The sequence below is a fragment of the Triturus cristatus genome, chromosome 3_1 (genome assembly GCF_964204655.1).
Source record: "Triturus cristatus chromosome 3_1, aTriCri1.1, whole genome shotgun sequence".
NCBI classification, from domain to species: domain Eukaryota; kingdom Metazoa; phylum Chordata; class Amphibia; order Caudata; family Salamandridae; genus Triturus; species Triturus cristatus.
This window is the reverse complement of record NC_140583.1, coordinates 737,696,413-737,714,864: the sequence shown is the minus strand read 5'-3', so window position 1 is coordinate 737,714,864 and position 18,452 is coordinate 737,696,413. Positions and strand designations below refer to the sequence as shown.

At 42.0% G+C, this 18,452-nt stretch overlaps 1 protein-coding gene across 1 annotated transcript in view; it reads right to left on the bottom strand.

Annotated features, from left to right (window-relative positions):
• Positions 1-18,452, bottom strand: part of MUC2 (mucin 2, oligomeric mucus/gel-forming) — a 165,956-nt gene that overhangs the window by 40,924 nt on the left and 106,580 nt on the right. Inside the window, exons 36-41 of the mRNA XM_085644898.1 lie at positions 17,900-17,929; positions 14,850-15,278; positions 10,077-10,145; positions 7,482-7,550; positions 4,422-4,937; positions 519-2,500 (exon numbers count right to left, since the gene is read on the bottom strand). Of these exons, the coding sequence (XP_085501024.1) occupies positions 519-2,500; positions 4,422-4,937; positions 7,482-7,550; positions 10,077-10,145; positions 14,850-15,278; positions 17,900-17,929 (3,095 nt within the window). The remainder of the gene's footprint in view (positions 1-518; positions 2,501-4,421; positions 4,938-7,481; positions 7,551-10,076; positions 10,146-14,849; positions 15,279-17,899; positions 17,930-18,452) is intronic.

Genomic DNA, 18,452 nt, shown 5'->3' with positions numbered 1-18,452 from the left:
AGCCTTGTATGTTATCACTGTAGGAGAAACCTGCACACAAGGAAGAGGAATGCAAGAAGTTATTTTTCGAGGTTGCAAGGAGCCCCAAAGAGCAAAGGCTATTGGTGACCTAGAAATGTCAGATTTCTAGCAGTGTCAACGAGATGGAAATTTCTAAGATGGAATGTTCTAAGGCAGACTCAAGCAATACCCAATTCGGAAGCAAGAGGGCCCATGAGTTCTAGAGACCAAAAAGAAGAGATGAGTAAGAGCAACCATTACTGTTTTACACTCTAACCAAAAAAACACAAAAATGCGAAATATTTTGTAACGTTTTGGCTCATAGGATAGTATTCCCATAACAGCTGATGGCTTGTGAATGCTGCACATTCTTAGACTGTGGCCTTCTTATTTTCAGATCGTATGGCTGAACCTCTTATCTATTTGTCATCATTATCATCATTCTCAGTACAGGGTTTCGAACTTAAAAAAACACTAAATGAACAGCATTGCTTTTAGCAGACATGCAATTTACGTACCTCTCTGTGTGGCTCAAAGGGACAACCTGGCAGCTTAGTTGTGCTTGGAACAGTTGTTGGTGTGGTGGTCGGAGGGGTGCTTTTTGAGGTCGTCGTTTTTAGAGTCGTTGTGGTTCTTGAAGTTGTAGTTTCTTTAGTTATGGTGCCTGTAGTTGTAGTTTTCGGGGTTGTGGTTTCTGGAGTGGTTGTTTCTGGGGTTGTAGTTCTGGGAGTTGTAGTTGTTGGCGTTGTGGTTGTTGGTGTTGTGGTAGTTGAAGTGGTAGTGATTTCTGGAGTTGTAGTTTCTGGGGTTGTGGTTCCTGAAGTTGTAGTTGTGGTTGTTGATTTTGTTGTGGTTGGAGTGGTAGCGATTTCTGGAGTTATAGTTTCCGGGGTTGTTGTTCCTGGCGTTGTAGTTGTTGTTGTGGTTGTTGGTGTTGTCGTAGTTAAAGTGGTAGTGATTTCTGGAGTTGTAGTTTCTGGGGTTGTGGTTCCTGAAGTTGTAGTAGTTGTTGTAGGTTTTGATGTTGTTGTAGTTGGAGTGGTAGTGATTTCTGGAGTTATAGTTTCTGGGGTTGTTGTTCCTGATGTTGTTGTTGGTGTTGCTGTAGTTGAAGTGGTAATGATTTCTGGAGTTGTGATTTCTGGGGTTGTTGTTCCTGCAGTTGTAGTTGTGGTTGTTGATGTTGTCGTAGTTGAAGTGGTAGTGATTTCTGGAGTTGTAGTTTCTGGGGTTGTGGTTCCTGAAGTTGTAGTTGTGGTTGTTGATTTTGTTGTGGTTGGAGTGGTAGCGATTTCTGGAGTTATAGTTTCCGGGGTTGTTGTTCCTGGTGTTGTAGTTGTTGTTGTGGTTGTTGGTGTTGTCGTAGTTAAAGTGGTAGTGATTTCTGGAGTTGTAGTTTCTGGGGTTGTGGTTCCTGAAGTTGTAGTAGTTGTTGTAGGTTTTGATGTTGTTGTAGTTGGAGTGGTAGTGATTTCTGGAGTTGTAGTTTCTGGGGTTGTTGTTCCTGATGTTGTTGTTGGTGTTGCTGTAGTTGAAGTGGTAATGATTTCTGGAGTTGTGATTTCTGGGGTTGTTGTTCCTGCAGTTGAAGTTGTGGTTGTTGATGTTGTCGTAGTTGAAGTGGTAGTGATTTCTGGAGTTGTAGTTTCTGGGGTTGTGGTTCCTGAAGTTGTAGTTGTGGTTGTTGATTTTGTTGTGGTTGGAGTGGTAGCGATTTCTGGAGTTATAGTTTCCGGGGTTGTTGTTCCTGGTGTTGTAGTTGTTGTTGTGGTTGTTGGTGTTGTCGTAGTTAAAGTGGTAGTGATTTCTGGAGTTGTAGTTTCTGGGGTTGGGGTTCCTGAAGTTGTAGTAGTTGTTGTAGGTTTTGATGTTGTTGTAGTTGGAGTGGTAGTGATTTCTGGAGTTGTAGTTTCTGGGGTTGTTGTTCCTGCAGTTGTAGTTGTGGTTGTTGATGTTGTCGTAGTTGGAGTGGTAATGATTTCTGGAGTTGTAGTTTCTGGGGTTGTGGTTCCTGATGTTGTAGTTGTCGTAGTGGTTGTTGGTGTTATCGTAGTTGGAGTGGTAGTGATTTCTGGAGTTGCAGTTTCTGGTGTTGTTGTTCCTGATGTAGTTGTTGTTGTGGTTGTTGGTTCTGTCGTAGTTGAAGTGGTAGTGATTTCTGGAGTTGTAGTTTTGGGGGTTGTGGTTTCTGAAGTTGTAGTTGTTGTGGTTGTTGTTGTAGTTGGGGTAGTAATGATTTCTGGAGTTGTTGTTTCTGGTGTTGTGATTTCTGGAGTCGTAGTTTCCGAGGTTGTGATCTCTGGGGTTGTAGTAGTTGGTGTAGTGGTTGTTGTTGTAGTAGTTGGTGTAGTTGTGATTACTGGAGTGGTAGTTGTTGTTTCTGTTGTTGTACCAGGAGTAGTCGTCCAACAGGGCCAGCCAGCATAGATTGTATCGCAGTAATCATTGCAGTAAGCAGAAAAACACCAGTTGCCACTGCTTCCATTGTAGATCATCTCACCTATGTAATAAAAAAACAACGAGTCAGTTCCTAACTTCCTTGACGGTAATTCCTTATCATATATTATTTCGTAGTAAGTATACATAGTGCTAAATACAGTGCTGCAGCGTATGGCACCTGTGACAGAGACCCTGCCTGGACAGTGCGGGCAGCACGGATACCGGATGCTGTGGAACACTGTTCCAACAGTACTGGAACGGCCCTGTGGGTATTGGTGCGCCGCATGGACGAGCCATTGTGATGGGAGAGAAGAGGGAAGCGCACGTGGAGATGTCTGCAAAGAAGAAACAAGGGTCCATTTGCTGCAGCATTGCCTCCTGAGACACTGCTTGGCCAGGAGGAAAGGAAGGGCTCTGCTGCCACGCAGAGGCAGCTTGGTGAAATGAGGCAGGAGAGCTTTAGTGAACGTACTAATGGCCCACATTCACATCGTGATTGCAGTCATCACTGCGCCTGCGCTGTAGGGAACATAAACACAGGGCGATGGGGACATTTAGTGGCATTGATTGATGGGCGTGTTCTTTTTAAGCCGATATCGTTGATGTTTCTGTCATGAGTGCGAAAAGGGAGGTTTAGGGATCTCGGTTTTACTAGTCTGATGTTCAGAGGGAGTAATATTAAGTACAAATAAATGCAATGTGCTTTTAAGAAGAGTTTTGGCAGCACTGCTTGCCCTCTGCTCTCAAACTGTGAATTGTGGCCTCAATATTTCAAGCTGTGTAACAATCAGTGTTGTTTGTATGCAAATGCTAAAGATAGCGAACAGAGGCAACAACTTCATTATGGGTCTGTGCTGCCCTTTACCTCTTACACCTTGTGCTCCTTGACAGGTGATGGGTGTCCCAGGGCACTTTTTACCACCCCCAGCGTTGGCCTCTATACACAGGGTGCTCCTACCCCTCTCAACAGGAGAGAAACCCCCTGTGGGGAGAGTGAGGGGTGAAAGCGAAGATATCCCTTCTAGGCGCTGGCATTTGACCTAATAAGGCTGGGGATACTTCTTCTACAAGCAGTGTATAAACATTATCAAGCAGGCTCGCGTTTTTGCACATTTAAATCGGACTGCTATTCATACATTTTCCGATATTGCTAAAGCTTTGACCCATTGTCATAAACGGGCAGGTACTGAGAACCAGCACTTCTCTAATATGAAAAGGGGTGTAGCTGCACTACCCAGCACTGCTGCAATACAGTGAATGGGAGAAAGCCAGTACTCCTCAGAAGTGAACAGGTGGATAGTGAGTATCTGCACCTCTACATCTCCATTTAAAGCACTGCCTTGAACCAAAAAACAAATCATCATATTGCTGGATTTACTATGATGTAGGCAGTGCACATTAGAGGGTCAAGGTCTCTTTAGAACACCCAATTGAAGAAAATGAAATCATATTAACTATGGGTGTTGAGCGAGGGTGACTGCCTCAGAGAAGGGCTGCCGATCCTCTCTCAAATGTAAGGCTAAAAGCGTCATATTGGCCCTACCAAAGGAGTTTCTGTCATAGTGCAAAATCAATATTTGGAAGAGGGAAAGCTATAAAGAACTCTTGTGAACTCTTTGACTGGCAAAGCTTGTGCTCGCTGTCTAATAAAGGCATTTCAGATTAGCTTCTCGGCCAGGGTTCAAGTTATCAGTTTTAGAGATTGATTTTGAGTTAGGTCCTGTGTTCAACACCTCATAAAGGAGATCGTGATTACTGTCGAATCTCTCTTAGATCAACAACACATCGGTGAAAAAATCATATAGGCATCTCTGCTAAAGTACGCTAGAACATATTTTGGATTAATCTGAATTTAGCTGAAGGTTTTTTATCAGCTAAACTTGGGGTCACATATCTTTATAGCACTACAAATCAGAAGTGTCTGGGTTAAAAATACAGATCATCGATTAGTGGAGTTTATAAACCAAAATAAGAGGTCTTACCTGGCAAATATATTTTTCCTTCATGTAAACAGTGGCATATCGTTGTGATAGTCGTAGAAGGGGTGGTAGTGGTGACTGTAGTAGTTTCCGTTGTAGTGGGTGTGGAGGTGGTAGTGGTAGTTGTGGTTGTTGGCTTTGTCGTGGTAGTGGTTGATGTAGTGGGTGTGGAGGTGGTAGTGGTAGTTGTGGTTGTTGGCTTTGTCGTGGTAGTGGCTGATGTAGTGGGTGTGGAGGTGGTAGTTGTGGTTGTTAGGTTTGTCGTGGTAGTGGTTGATGTAGGGGGTGTGGAGGTGGTAGTTGTGGTTGTTGGGTTTGTCGTGGTAGTGATTGATGTAGGGGGTGTGGAGGCAGTAGTGGTAGTTGTGATTGTTGGTTTTGTCGTGGTAGTGGTTGATGTTGTGCTTGGTGTCGTACTGGCGCCTTCTAATCCTTCAGCTGTTGGGGTAATTTTAGTTGGTGTTTGTGTCTGAATTTTCTCTGTCGTGGTTGTAGGAATACCCTCAGTGGTCGTGGTTTCTGTAGAGAGACAATTAAGAAACTTTTTAAAAATCGCCATTCAGCAAATAGTGTCAACAGGTTAAAAAAATGATTTAGAGAAAACGTTGAGATGTTCACACCTAATCTATTATCATAATATGCCTGATCAACTGCATAAGTCAATGGTAGCATTTACTCAGAGATGTTTATGGAGAGTGGATTCATGCTCAATCGTTTTGTCAGTCCCACCATGTGGGGTTCAATTGAGAAACGCGTTATGAAATTTTTTTTATGACTCAAAAAAGGAATAGTTTTTATAAAAACACAAGACTGAACATAATTATTTCTATATGTCGCTTTGAGCTTGTTTACATGAATTATGTTCAATAGCTGATGTGCAGATTGTCCTCCTGTGTACACCGTTAAATAAAATAAATGGTCAAGTTGATGACAAACGTTAAAGAGTTCAGTAACTTAAAGTACACTTATCATGAGAACCAGGGGGTGGTATATGTTTATTTCCCCCAGTTTTCTTTGCAGAGTGTCTAAATGTTGTTAGGAGTTAGACTGCTGGGTAGTGTGACTTACTTCTCTGTCAATATAATCCAGTTTATAGAACCGATGTTTTTTCATCATTTTTACTTAATTTGTTCTCCTGTATCTCACTGTGTTTTGAGGTTCTCACTCAATATTGTCATCTGCTTACTGGTATGTCTTTAACCATCGACAAACCACCCCTGCCGTAGCAGTCAAAGTTAATTTTTTGTCAGGTAATATTAAACCATCCTCTGTGTTCTTAGTTAATACACGTGACTTCTCTTTCCTGCCAAAAGGAGCATCTTCAATATTAGGCAAGGATGTTCACCGTAGGACCATTTCCACATCCTCCTTTGCAGGCAATTGCGCTAATCGATCCAAATGCAACATGTAGGATGTGATATGTTTGTCTCTTTTTGCGTTTTTCCACTGGCTGCTTTTTCTTTCTCTCAGTATAGAATGCAATATGATTAATGGTTCCACATTTCCTTTTTTCACCATTGTATTTCCTTTCCAATTAGCACAAAATGTATTTAAAATACTTTTCTCTGTGAAGGAAGGCTCTGTTGCACTTGCGCTAGAAATAGCAAATGAAGTGGCCAATGTCATGTTGCATCATAGCAACTAAATATTTGTGTTAGCGCTATGAATATGTCATCTATAAAAACTGTTATGTTTTCTTTTTGTTGTTTGTAAAAAATCCAACTGTATGTTTTTGAAAATCTTTCCCAATAACCCATTTGCTGTACAGCCTAATACGCTCACACATAATGTACCAAACATAATGTGAAACTGATGCAATGATTCCATTGCCTCACCCAGATTGCTGCTTCGGAAGTCCCTCACGCTTAACTCCGCTAAAACAAAACTAATCTTCTTCCCTAGCTTCAGGCACAAAATGGATGCAGTGGGAAAATGCCAACTAAAAGTGCAAAAACAACAATTGATGGACAGAATGCAGAACAATGTCATACATTCACCCCAGTACAGGGATCTGCGTCTAAATCCATCGTTTTTTTGCTCACCATGCCATTCCAGTTTGAACCCAGCCATATGCAAATCAGTCTTGACCCTGTGCCCAATGGGAACAGTCCAGCCCGAACTGCCAGGCCAGGTCCTCCCTGGACTGGAAACAAGCATCCTAGGACCGGTTTCGTGGTTTCACCCCTCTTCAGCCAGGATAGCTTGATTCCAGTGGCACAGAGAGCACGGGACCCACGTCTGGGCACACCCGTCCCACTCAGGGTGACAAATGCAAAAACAACAATTGATGGACAGAATGGAGAACAATGTCATACATTCACCGAGAGTACAGGGATCTGGGCCTAAATCCATCGCTTGGCAGTTCGGGATGGACTGTTCCCATGAGGCACAGGGTCAAGACTGATTTGCATATGGCCAGGTCTAAACTGGGGTGACATGGTGACCAAAATACACTTCACCCTGCCCTCTGGGCTGTCCAATTAAGAAACTTTTTTCAAATCACCATTCAGCAAATAGTGTCAACAGGTTAAAAACAAGATTTAAAGAAAACTCCGAGATGATCACAGCTAATCTATTATCATAATCTGGCAGTCTAGCCCGAACTGCCAGCTCAGGTCCTCCCTGGACTGGAAACAAGCATCCTAGAACCGGTTTCGGGGTTTCACTCCTCTTCAGCCAGGATAGCTTGATTCCAGTGGCATAGAGAGCACGGGACCCACATCTGGGCACACCCGTCCCACTCAGGGTGACAAATGCAAAAACAACAATTGATGGACAGAATGCAGAACAATGTCTTACATTCACCGAGAGTACAGGGATCTGGGCCTAAATCCATCGCTTGGCAGTTCGGGCTGGATTGTTCCCATGAGGCACAGGGTCAAGACTGATTTGCATATGGCCAGGTCTAAACTGGGGTGACATGGTGGGCAAAAGAATGATGGAATTAACCCAGATCTCTTGACTGGGGGTGAATGTTTTGATTTGTTCTGCATTCCGTCCATCAATTGTGTGTCTTTTGCTAATTGTCAAGTTGATTTCCGTCAATCGTTGTGGTGGTTTTACCTGTAGTTGGTATAAATGTCACAATTGTCTCTGTCGTGGTTCTTGGAATAGCCTCAGTGGTCATGGTTTCTGTAGAGAGACAATTAAGAAACTTTTTTTAAATCACCATTCAGCAAATAGTGTCAACAGGTTAAAAACAAGATTTAAAGAAAACTCCGAGATGATCACAGCTAATCTATTATCATAATTTGCCTGATCAACTGCGTAAGTCATTGGTAGCATTTACTCAGAGATATTTATGGAGAGTGGATTCATGCTCAATCATTTTGTCAGTCCCACCACGTGAGTTTCAATTGAGAAACACGTTATGACATTTGTTTGACGACTCAAAAAATAATAGTTTTTACAAAAAACACAAGACTGAACATAATTATTTCTATATGGTGCATTGAGCTTGTTTACATCAATTATGTTCAATAGCTGATGTGCAGATTGTCTTCCTGTGTACACCGTTAAATAAAATAAATGGTCATTTTTATGACAAACGTTGAAGAGTTCAGTAACTTGAAGTACACTTATCATGAGAACCAGGGGGTGGTATATGTTTATTTCCCCCAGGTTTCTTTGCAGAGTGTCTAAATGTTGTTAGGAGTTAGACTGCTGGGTAGTGTGACTTGCTTCTCTGTCAATATAATCCAGTTTATAGAACCGAATTTTTTGCATCATTTTAACTTAATTTGTTCTCTTGTATCTCACTGTGTTTTGAGGTTCTCACTCATTATTGTCATCTCCTTACTGGTATGTCTTTAACCGTCGACAAACCCTCCCTGCCGTAGCGGCCAAAGTTATTTTTTTGTCAGGTAATATTAAACCATCCTCTGTGTTCTTAATTAATACATGTGACTTCTCTTTCCTGCCAAAAGGAGCATCTCCAATATTAGGCAAGGATGTTCACCGTAGGACCATTTTAGCATCCTCCTTTGTAGGTAATTGTGCTAATCGATCCAAATGCAATATGTTTGTCTCTTTTTGTGTTTTTCCCATGGCTGCTTTTAATTTCTCTCAGTATAGAATGCAATATGATTAATGGTTCCACATTTCCTTTGTTCAGCATTGCATTTCCTTTCCAATTAGTACAAAATGTATTTAAAATATTTTTCTGTGAAGGAAGGCTTTGTTGCACTTGTGCTAGAAATATCAAATGAAGTGGCCAATGTCATGTTGCATCATAGCAACTAAATATTAGTGTTAGCGTTATGAATATGTCATCTATAAAAACTGTTATGTTTTCTTTTTGTTGTTTGTATAAAAATCTAACTATATATTTTTGAAAATCCTTCCCAGTAATCCATTTGCTGTACAGCCTAATACTCTCACACATAATGTAACAAACATAATGTGATGCTGATGCAATGAGTCCATTGCCTCAACTAGCTTGCTGCTTCTGAAGTCCCTCACACTTAACTCCGCTAAAAAAAACTAATCTTCTTCCCTAGCTGCAGGCACAAAATGGCTGCAGTGGGAAAATGCCAACATTCTAAAAGTGCAAAGACAACAATTGATGGACAGAATGCAGAACAATGCCATACATTCACCCCAGTACAGGGATTTGGGCCCAAATCCATTGTTTTTTTGCTCATCATGCCATTCCAGTTTGAATACAGCCATATGCAAATCAGTCTTGACCCTGTGCCCAACGGTCCAGCCCGAACTGCCGGGCCAGGTCCTCCCTGGACTGGAAACAAGCATCCTACTACCGGTTTTGGGGTTTCACCCGTCTTTAGCCAGGATAGCTTGATTCCAGTGGCACAGAGAGCACGGGACCCACGTCTGGGCACACCCGTCCCACTCAGGGTGACAAATGCAAAAACAACAATTGATGGACAGAATGGAGAACAATGTCATACATTCACCGAGAGTACAGGGATCTGGGCCTAAATCCATCGCTTGGCAGTTCGGGATGGACTGTTCCCATGAGGCACAGGGTCAAGACTGATTTGCATATGGCCAGGTCTAAACTGGGGTGACATGGTGACCAAAATACACTTCACCCTGCCCTCTGGGCTGTCCAATTAAGAAACTTTTTTCAAATCACCATTCAGCAAATAGTGTCAACAGGTTAAAAACAAGATTTAAAGAAAACTCCGAGATGATCACAGCTAATCTATTATCATAATCTGGCAGTCTAGCCCGAACTGCCAGCTCAGGTCCTCCCTGGACTGGAAACAAGCATCCTAGAACCGGTTTCGGGGTTTCACTCCTCTTCAGCCAGGATAGCTTGATTCCAGTGGCATAGAGAGCACGGGACCCACATCTGGGCACACCCGTCCCACTCAGGGTGACAAATGCAAAAACAACAATTGATGGACAGAATGCAGAACAATGTCTTACATTCACCGAGAGTACAGGGATCTGGGCCTAAATCCATCGCTTGGCAGTTCGGGCTGGATTGTTCCCATGAGGCACAGGGTCAAGACTGATTTGCATATGGCCAGGTCTAAACTGGGGTGACATGGTGGGCAAAAGAATGATGGAATTAACCCAGATCTCTTGACTGGGGGTGAATGTTTTGATTTGTTCTGCATTCCGTCCATCAATTGTGTGTCTTTTGCTAATTGTCAAGTTGATTTCCGTCAATCGTTGTGGTGGTTTTACCTGTAGTTGGTATAAATGTCACAATTGTCTCTGTCGTGGTTCTTGGAATAGCCTCAGTGGTCATGGTTTCTGTAGAGAGACAATTAAGAAACTTTTTTTAAATCACCATTCAGCAAATAGTGTCAACAGGTTAAAAACAAGATTTAAAGAAAACTCCGAGATGATCACAGCTAATCTATTATCATAATTTGCCTGATCAACTGCGTAAGTCATTGGTAGCATTTACTCAGAGATATTTATGGAGAGTGGATTCATGCTCAATCATTTTGTCAGTCCCACCACGTGAGTTTCAATTGAGAAACACGTTATGACATTTGTTTGACGACTCAAAAAAGTAATAGTTTTTACAAAAAACACAAGACTGAACATAATTATTTCTATATGTTGCATTGAGCTTGTTTACATCAATTATGTTCAATAGCTGATGTGCAGATTGTCTTCCTGTGTACACCGTTAAATAAAATAAATGGTCATTTTTATGACAAACGTTGAAAAGTTCAGTAACTTAAAGTACACTTATCATGAGAACCAGGGGGCGGTGAATGTTTATTTCCCCCAGGTTTCTTTGCAGACTGTCTGAATGTTGTTAGGAGTTAGACTGCTGGGCAGTGTGACTTACTTCTCTGTCAATATAATCCAGGTTATAGAACCGAATTTTTTGCATCATTTTAACTTAATTTGTTCTCTTGTATCTCACTGTGTTTTGAGGTTCTCACTCATTATTGTCATCTCCTTACTGGTATGTCTTTAACCGTCGACAAACCCTCCCTGCCGTAGCGGCAAAAGTTATTTTTTTGTCAGGTAATATTAAACCATCCTCTGTGTTCTTAATTAATACACGTGACTTCTCTTTCCTGCCAAAAGGAGCATCTCCAATATTAGGCAAGGATGTTCACCGTAGGACCATTTTAGCATCCTCCTTTGTAGGTAATTGTGCTAATCGATCCAAATGCAATATGTTTGTCTCTTTTTGTGTTTTTCCCATGGCTGCTTTTAATTTCTCTCAGTATAGAATGCAATATGATTAATGGTTCCACATTTCCTTTGTTCAGCATTGCATTTCCTTTCCAATTAGTACAAAATGTATTTAAAATATTTTTCTGTGAAGGAAGGCTTTGTTGCACTTGTGCTAGAAATATCAAATGAAGTGGCCTATGTCATGTTGCATCATAGCAACTAAATATTAGTGTTAGCGTTATGAATATATCATCTATAAAAACTGTTATGTTTTCTTTTTGTTGTTTGTATAAAAATCTAACTATATATTTTTGAAAATCCTTCCCAGTAATCCATTTGCTGTACAGCCTAATACTCTCACACATAATGTAACAAACATAATGTGATGCTGATGCAATGAGTCCATTGCCTCAACTAGCTTGCTGCTTCTGAAGTCCCTCACACTTAACTCCGCTAAAAAAAACTAATCTTCTTCCCTAGCTGCAGGCACAAAATGGCTGCAGTGGGAAAATGCCAACATTCTAAAAGTGCAAAGACAACAATTGATGGACAGAATGCAGAACAATGCCATACATTCACCCCAGTACAGGGATTTGGGCCCAAATCCATTGTTTTTTTGCTCATCATGCCATTCCAGTTTGAATACAGCCATATGCAAATCAGTCTTGACCCTGTGCCCAACGGTCCAGCCCGAACTGCCGGGCCAGGTCCTCCCTGGACTGGAAACAAGCATCCTACTACCGGTTTTGGGGTTTCACCCCTCTTTAGCCAGGATAGCTTGATTCCAGTGGCACAGAGAGCACGGGACCCACGTCTGGGCACACCCGTCCCACTCAGGGTGACAAATGCAAAAACAACAATTGATGGACAGAATGGAGAACAATGTCATACATTCACCGAGAGTACAGGGATCTGGGCCTAAATCCATCGCTTGGCAGTTCGGGATGGACTGTTCCCATGAGGCACAGGGTCAAGACTGATTTGCATATGGCCAGGTCTAAACTGGGGTGACATGGTGAGCAAAAGAATGATGGAATTAACCCAGATCTTTTGACTGGGGGTGAATGTTTTGATTTGTTCTTCATTCCGTCCATCAATTGTGTGTCTTTTGCTAATTTTTTAAAAGTAGAATTTTGAAATTGTAATTTAAAATCCGATGTCACCATTATAGAGAATTTTTTTATTAGAATTCCAAAGACACCAAATACCAACTGGTTACCTGTTCCTATATGGAAGTTACAGCCTATAAAATTTTATAAGGTAACGCCAATATTATCCTATGGTAGAGGTAAACCTTGCGGTGCTAAAAAAAAAACATATGTAAGAGTTTTTCACTACCAGGACATGTAAAACTTAAAATAAACTGTCCCACTTTTCAAATACACTTCACCCTGCCCTCTGGGCTGTCCAGGCCTACTCTAGGGGTAACATTTGTATTAAAAAGGAAGGTTTGGGCCTGGCAAAAGTTTTTCGTTGCCAGCTCACCATGGCAGTTTAAAAACTGCACACACAAGCTAAAATGGCAGACCTGGGACATATATAAAGGGCTACTTAAGTGGATGGTACAATCAGTGCTGCAGGCCCAAGCATTTAATTTACAGGATCTGGTCACAGGCATTTCCTCTTTACTAGGACCTTAGAAGTAAATTACATATTCCAAGAGGGTTTGAGCCAATTCTACCCTGTTTTACGGTGAGAGCACTAAGGCCAGTAAAAAGTCAGCCATAAAGGAGGGCTGAAGGCAAAACATTAGAGGGAAAACCACGTCAAGGAATGTTAGGTCTAACAAATGGTTACAGGAATGCCATTTAGGTATCAATGCTGCTTCTGCCAGGCGGCCCCTGATGAGCTGAATATTACTGCGGTAAACGTTTTGAGAGTCATTAGGATGGAGAGGAGGACACAACGATACCTCTCTAGGAAAGACACATCTTCCTCAGACTGAATACTTTGCTCACAGATCATTCAAAGACAGCCAGGACAATGCAGGATTAATTCACACAACCAGGATTACACCCCCGGCGGAAGCTTGTTGAACTTCACTCCAGTAGCAGTGCAATGGGTTTCTCTAGTCTGCTTATCAGGAAGCCTTACACATTCCGATTTCCAAGAAGACCAGAGCTCTTTCTGACTGTAATCTACCAGATCAGTCATATAGACTATGGGGCTAGGATGAGAAATTAAGGTTTTAGCTTACCCTACATGTAACATGTATGGGCTCATAGTTTGAAATGTTGATATCTGGGTAGCACCATTCTGAATCACCATAACTGTATTTTAGTGCTTGCAGAATCCCTTACACTGCACAATAAATTCAATAGTAAAATGGGGTATAAAACAAGCATTACAAGCAATTGCAGTAATGTGAGGATTACACATGAGGAAACTCCTAAAACATTTTAATGTGACAATATAATCAGAACAAACGTTACTGCAAAACATCAACTGTTATTTATCACACCGCACATGAATTTTCGTTGGTTTTGTGCCCTTTTCTGCACTTTTCATTTCGTTAGTGAACTATATCCCCCCTCCAATAGGTTTTCATTCCTATTTCCCCTCACTACCCTCGCCCACTAGTAGTGATGAGATTATCTTATTATTCCACCTGCCCGATTACATCCCACAGCCATTCAGGCCCATTGGGATTCCTTCCCTACTTTCTCATAGCTCACTCATGCCCTATTGCGCTGGGAGAAAAGGGAGGATGGGAAAGTCATTAGGACAGTAGAGGAAGAGGATATGGTTGAACTACCCTTTCTACTACCTCCCGGCCCACTTCTCTATGTACCTGCAGATGGTAGAGTTAGAGTGCAGGAAGGAGTGTGGTAGGCATGGCAACACAGCAGGAGTATAAGGAGTGGAAATGGGGATAGTTTACATTTCTCCCTCTCTAGAATCCCTTGCGTGAAACAACATTACACCAGGCTCCATTTCAACAAGTTTTCCAATCCCTCTTCAGTAACATTTGTACCTTAAGTTACCCAAACATCAGGCATCGGTGACATCAGGTTGCAGAACTACTTCTCAATTACAAGTGGAACGGTGACTTCCCTAACGAATGGAGAATTACAATGAGACATGTGAATTCTGCAAATGATTCCAGTGGTAATTCATTATTTTTCAGGCCTTTCCTCTCTGGTGAGATATCCTGGGAGAAGGCAATTAAGTTCAATTAACCAGAACAGCTGAATTCCGGCATCCACTATAATTGCCTTTCTTTAAGAAAACACACAGTTTCAGACTATCTGGATCTGGATTTAAATGTACTCTGTTAAGAGTACTAAGTTGCTTTCACTGAAACAGTCATTCTTGTTATTTGGCAATGGGCGGTGAAAGGTCTAAAGGAAGACCCTTAGCTCCTGCAGATACAACCACCATAAGATCGAAGGAATCCTGTTGCACAAGATTCATCGATCATTTCGTTATACAAATCAGTGCAGAGATTATGACCCTTCAGTTCTATATGAAAGGTACAGATCTACCCCCATTGCAAGCCAGTGCAGATCAGAGACTAGGAATTACATGTATAAGTGGGCAGCATACCTCGCTATTCCAGTGGCCTTGCTATGCAAGAGGGAAATCCCTTCTGCAGTAAGAGCAGTGGATCTTCCTAGGCGATTTTGTAACCATTGTCTGAACACATTGACACAAAGTGATCGACCTCTACTCCCAGATTACTGCTGTAAGGCTTACAACACTGGTAAGTGAGTGGTTCACATAACCTGAGGCAGAGCAATTAAACCAGCTGCTTCCTTCTCTTTGCCCCACAGCATGAAACGCTCATTATTTGTGTGGAAGTTTGCTATATTTTACCTGGAGTGGTAGTTGGTTCAGGTGTCGGAGGCGTAATTTCTGTGGTTTCCGTGGTACAGGGAGTGGTGGTCGTGACCTGTGTGGTGGTGGAACGAGTGGTTGTGGATCCACAAGTTATTTCCCGACAGCAGTAAACACGGATCTGGTAGTTGTAACACATGGGCTGGACGTTGACTGCAAACTGGTCCTTGTTGCGGCAGATCAAGCCTGTGGAGACATTACAGGTCACTTTCTGTTGCAGATCCTCGAGAGGTCTGTCCGGGAATCTCTGTGCTCGGCATGTGATGTTCTCTGGTGCCTCACAGATATCGATATTGTGTTTCCTGATCTCCTCATAGGTTTCAAAGTCCCCTCCTTCAGGAGTAAACTCAGGGTAGCTGACATCGATCCACTGCGTCCATTCACACTTGATCCCAGGTGTGCAGATGGCTGCAAGACAACATTGAGATTTTCAGCCATTAAGGAATGTATCCTATGTTTACTCTCTCTTGTTAATTATCCAAATTCAGTAGCACCGTATAAGTTAAGTACAGCATCATGTGTAACCACTTTCCCCATATATTCACTCCTAATTTCCCTTTAGAATGATGAGTTACAAATGCATCTCTGATCTCACCTAAGGTATCACCCCTCTCATGAATCAGATGCCTTTTGGAACTGTCTTCACAGACCTACCATCTCCCCACCCCTCGACTCAAATACAATTATGAGCCTGAATCTTGCTGCCTGTTCAAAGGATGAACACAATGGTATCCCCCCTTAATACATGGTACAACCACAGGCATGAGGGCACATCAGGCATTTGTCTTACTGTTAACAATCTACAAACTCAATGAGTGTAGACATTGGAAAAGTCATGAAAACACTAGTCATGTATGAAATAATAGTACACATGTTGTTTGATCACTCACAGCTCACCTTCCCTTTTGCCTTGCAGGACTTCCACTTCCAAACCCAGAATATAGGGGCATATTGTATAAACTGTCATACACTAACCAAAATCACATGCGTTTCTCAGTGGAGGCACATGTACATGAACCTGTAACTCTAGGATGGATTTACAGGTAAAACCCAGATGGGCAATGAACAGATGGCAAGTTATCATGAAAAGATATGTATGCCTGATATTGTTCTATCCTGCCCTTTTTTTAAAATATCAATATTTTAGTGTTAGTGGTCATGATTCCAGTGTTTACACTAAAACAAGGCCATTCTGTTCTCTGAATTGTTTATTATATGGCACTGAACTGATTTGAAAGCTTTATGAAAAAAAGCCCTTGTTGTTCCTTAGCACCAGGATGCCATGGAGTTCAGACCATTGTATGATCAGTGAATTGGCCTGTTTCAGGCAGTATACAATATGCATGCCACACTGTCCTCAACTACCATGCTACCTGTGACATTGGTTTTGGGGCACTGATAAATCGTGAGAAAAGATTCAGTCTCCCCTGTTAATGCAGAAAGGATTCAATATGTAGTGTATAACGCGGAGGTTGGTTCTGATACTATGTTTCTGATGTTATCTATTAGTTTATGTGATTTCTATAGCTTGCCCAGAGACTTCTGCTCTTGGCTTCAACCAAATAAAATAGACTGGGTGTCGGTTATGGTAAGGGCACTAGACACCCTAGATAATGATCATCACAGATTAATAAGGGGGTGCTGGACCAATTTCCTGATTGTTGAGTGTGTCCACCATGTATAAGGGTCCTTCAAGTCAAGATGACCCAGAGCCACTGAGGTGGTGGACATCATCTTAATTTCATACAATGCCTCTAGGATTTTAGCTAATTTAGCATTAACTCCTGATGATTCAAAGAGTCATGAACCTATTCTGTAGTTACTTGCAGCTATCCAGCAACACCATATGAAGTGACAGGCACCTGTGCAAGAAGCCACGGAGAGCAATGTCACCAGCACTTTGAGATCCTGTAGGAAACTACTCCATACATTGTAGGATCTCTACATCATCCTGCAACTGAAAATCAATATGTTTTGGGTGGAATGTTTCCTTGCACTACCCCATGCAGTGAAATTGCAATGATTATCTGGTAGAAACAACTGAGGGCAGGTCAAAGAGGGTTCCTGGAATCAAAAAGATTTCGGTCATTTAGGACGAGCAAGGGAAAAGAGAGGAGACCGCAGTGAGTCCAAAGACATATCCAATTTCTAAATACCATTCAATATTTAAAAAACCTTCATCTGCACTGAAAGATCCTATGTGTACAGGTGTCCGCTTTTCCCTAAAATCCATCAACTCACATTGCCATGTTCTAATTATAATAAACCCAGGAGATCCTAACTACACACAGTGGACTGCACCTCATCTGATATCCAGCAGAAGGTCCTGATGTATATACACTGTATTGGCCGCTGTCACCAATAGGACGATCTAAAATGAGAGCTTCCAAATTGCATGAGAATACCACATACAATGTGAGATGCTGTCGGATCATGCTTCCTACTTGCAGGAATATGAACCCATACATTCAAGGTCAATGCCCACAATAGTGTGAGTTCTGCACTCGCTCTCAGGAATCTACATAGGCATAAAGGATATGATGCTCTGAGATCCTGCTATGTGAAAAACTTGGAGGTGTAGTATCAAACAGAAAGTACAATACGCTGCCTTGCACTGATAGATCCTTAGGAACCACTGACCACCTGCATTGTACGTATGGAGACAATCCCCAGTGCTGTCACACTGTGATGAAACTCATGGTGTTCTGCACAGGTGCATTAGGAGCAGCATGACATACATAGCAAGCCTTTGGGACTCCCCAAACGTGTGTTTGAAATCCAGTGTTCTTCTGCCTTCATAGAGCTTCTGGAGCTGACTTGAAATGGAGGACAAGGTTTCACTCTCTGAAATTGCAGCAGTCTGGAAAATCTGCATCAGGTATCTAGGGAGATACTCTCCACTTCACTCAGAGCTCAAGCTGGATGCTAGCACAGTGTCCCGAAGTCATGACAGGCAGGATGCACCACTGCATAGCAACCGTGCAACATTACAGAGATATAAATTCAGCAAAGAAAGGCACAGCACTTACTTGTAGGTGTGGAACTGGAGGTGGTTGGCACTTCAGCAAAAAAAGACAGAAAGAGGCAAAATTAGTAAGCACTTCAGAAGTAACGTATACAAGTTTCAAGAGACCCTAGGAAGAGTAAGCTTCCTAACCTTCATCTACCTCTGGTCACTAACATCTCTGCTATTCTTGAATGGCCCTGGATGATCAAAGCAGCCATCAAGTCTCTAAGGCGGAATTGTACATGCCTGCTTCAATATAACCTTTCTTGTTAGCTCTAGAGATTGTACTTTGTATTGTACCGTTGACTTCTCCAACGTTAGTCTCATTGAGTCTATTTCCCTTATAATTCCAAACAATAGTATTAAATATATAATCGTTTCTCTTGTTTGTTTTCAGTTTGTCCTGTAGGATCAGGCGGCTTTCTGTAGACTACGATGCCAACTGCCTGCTTCCCATCTTTGCAAGCTGGAGGTGTGAGAACATAAAACAAATTTCGGCCTTTTGTTGTGAGAGATAGCAGTGTTTTCTGAAAAATGCACACACCACGTCTGACGTCACACAATAAGCATTTTTT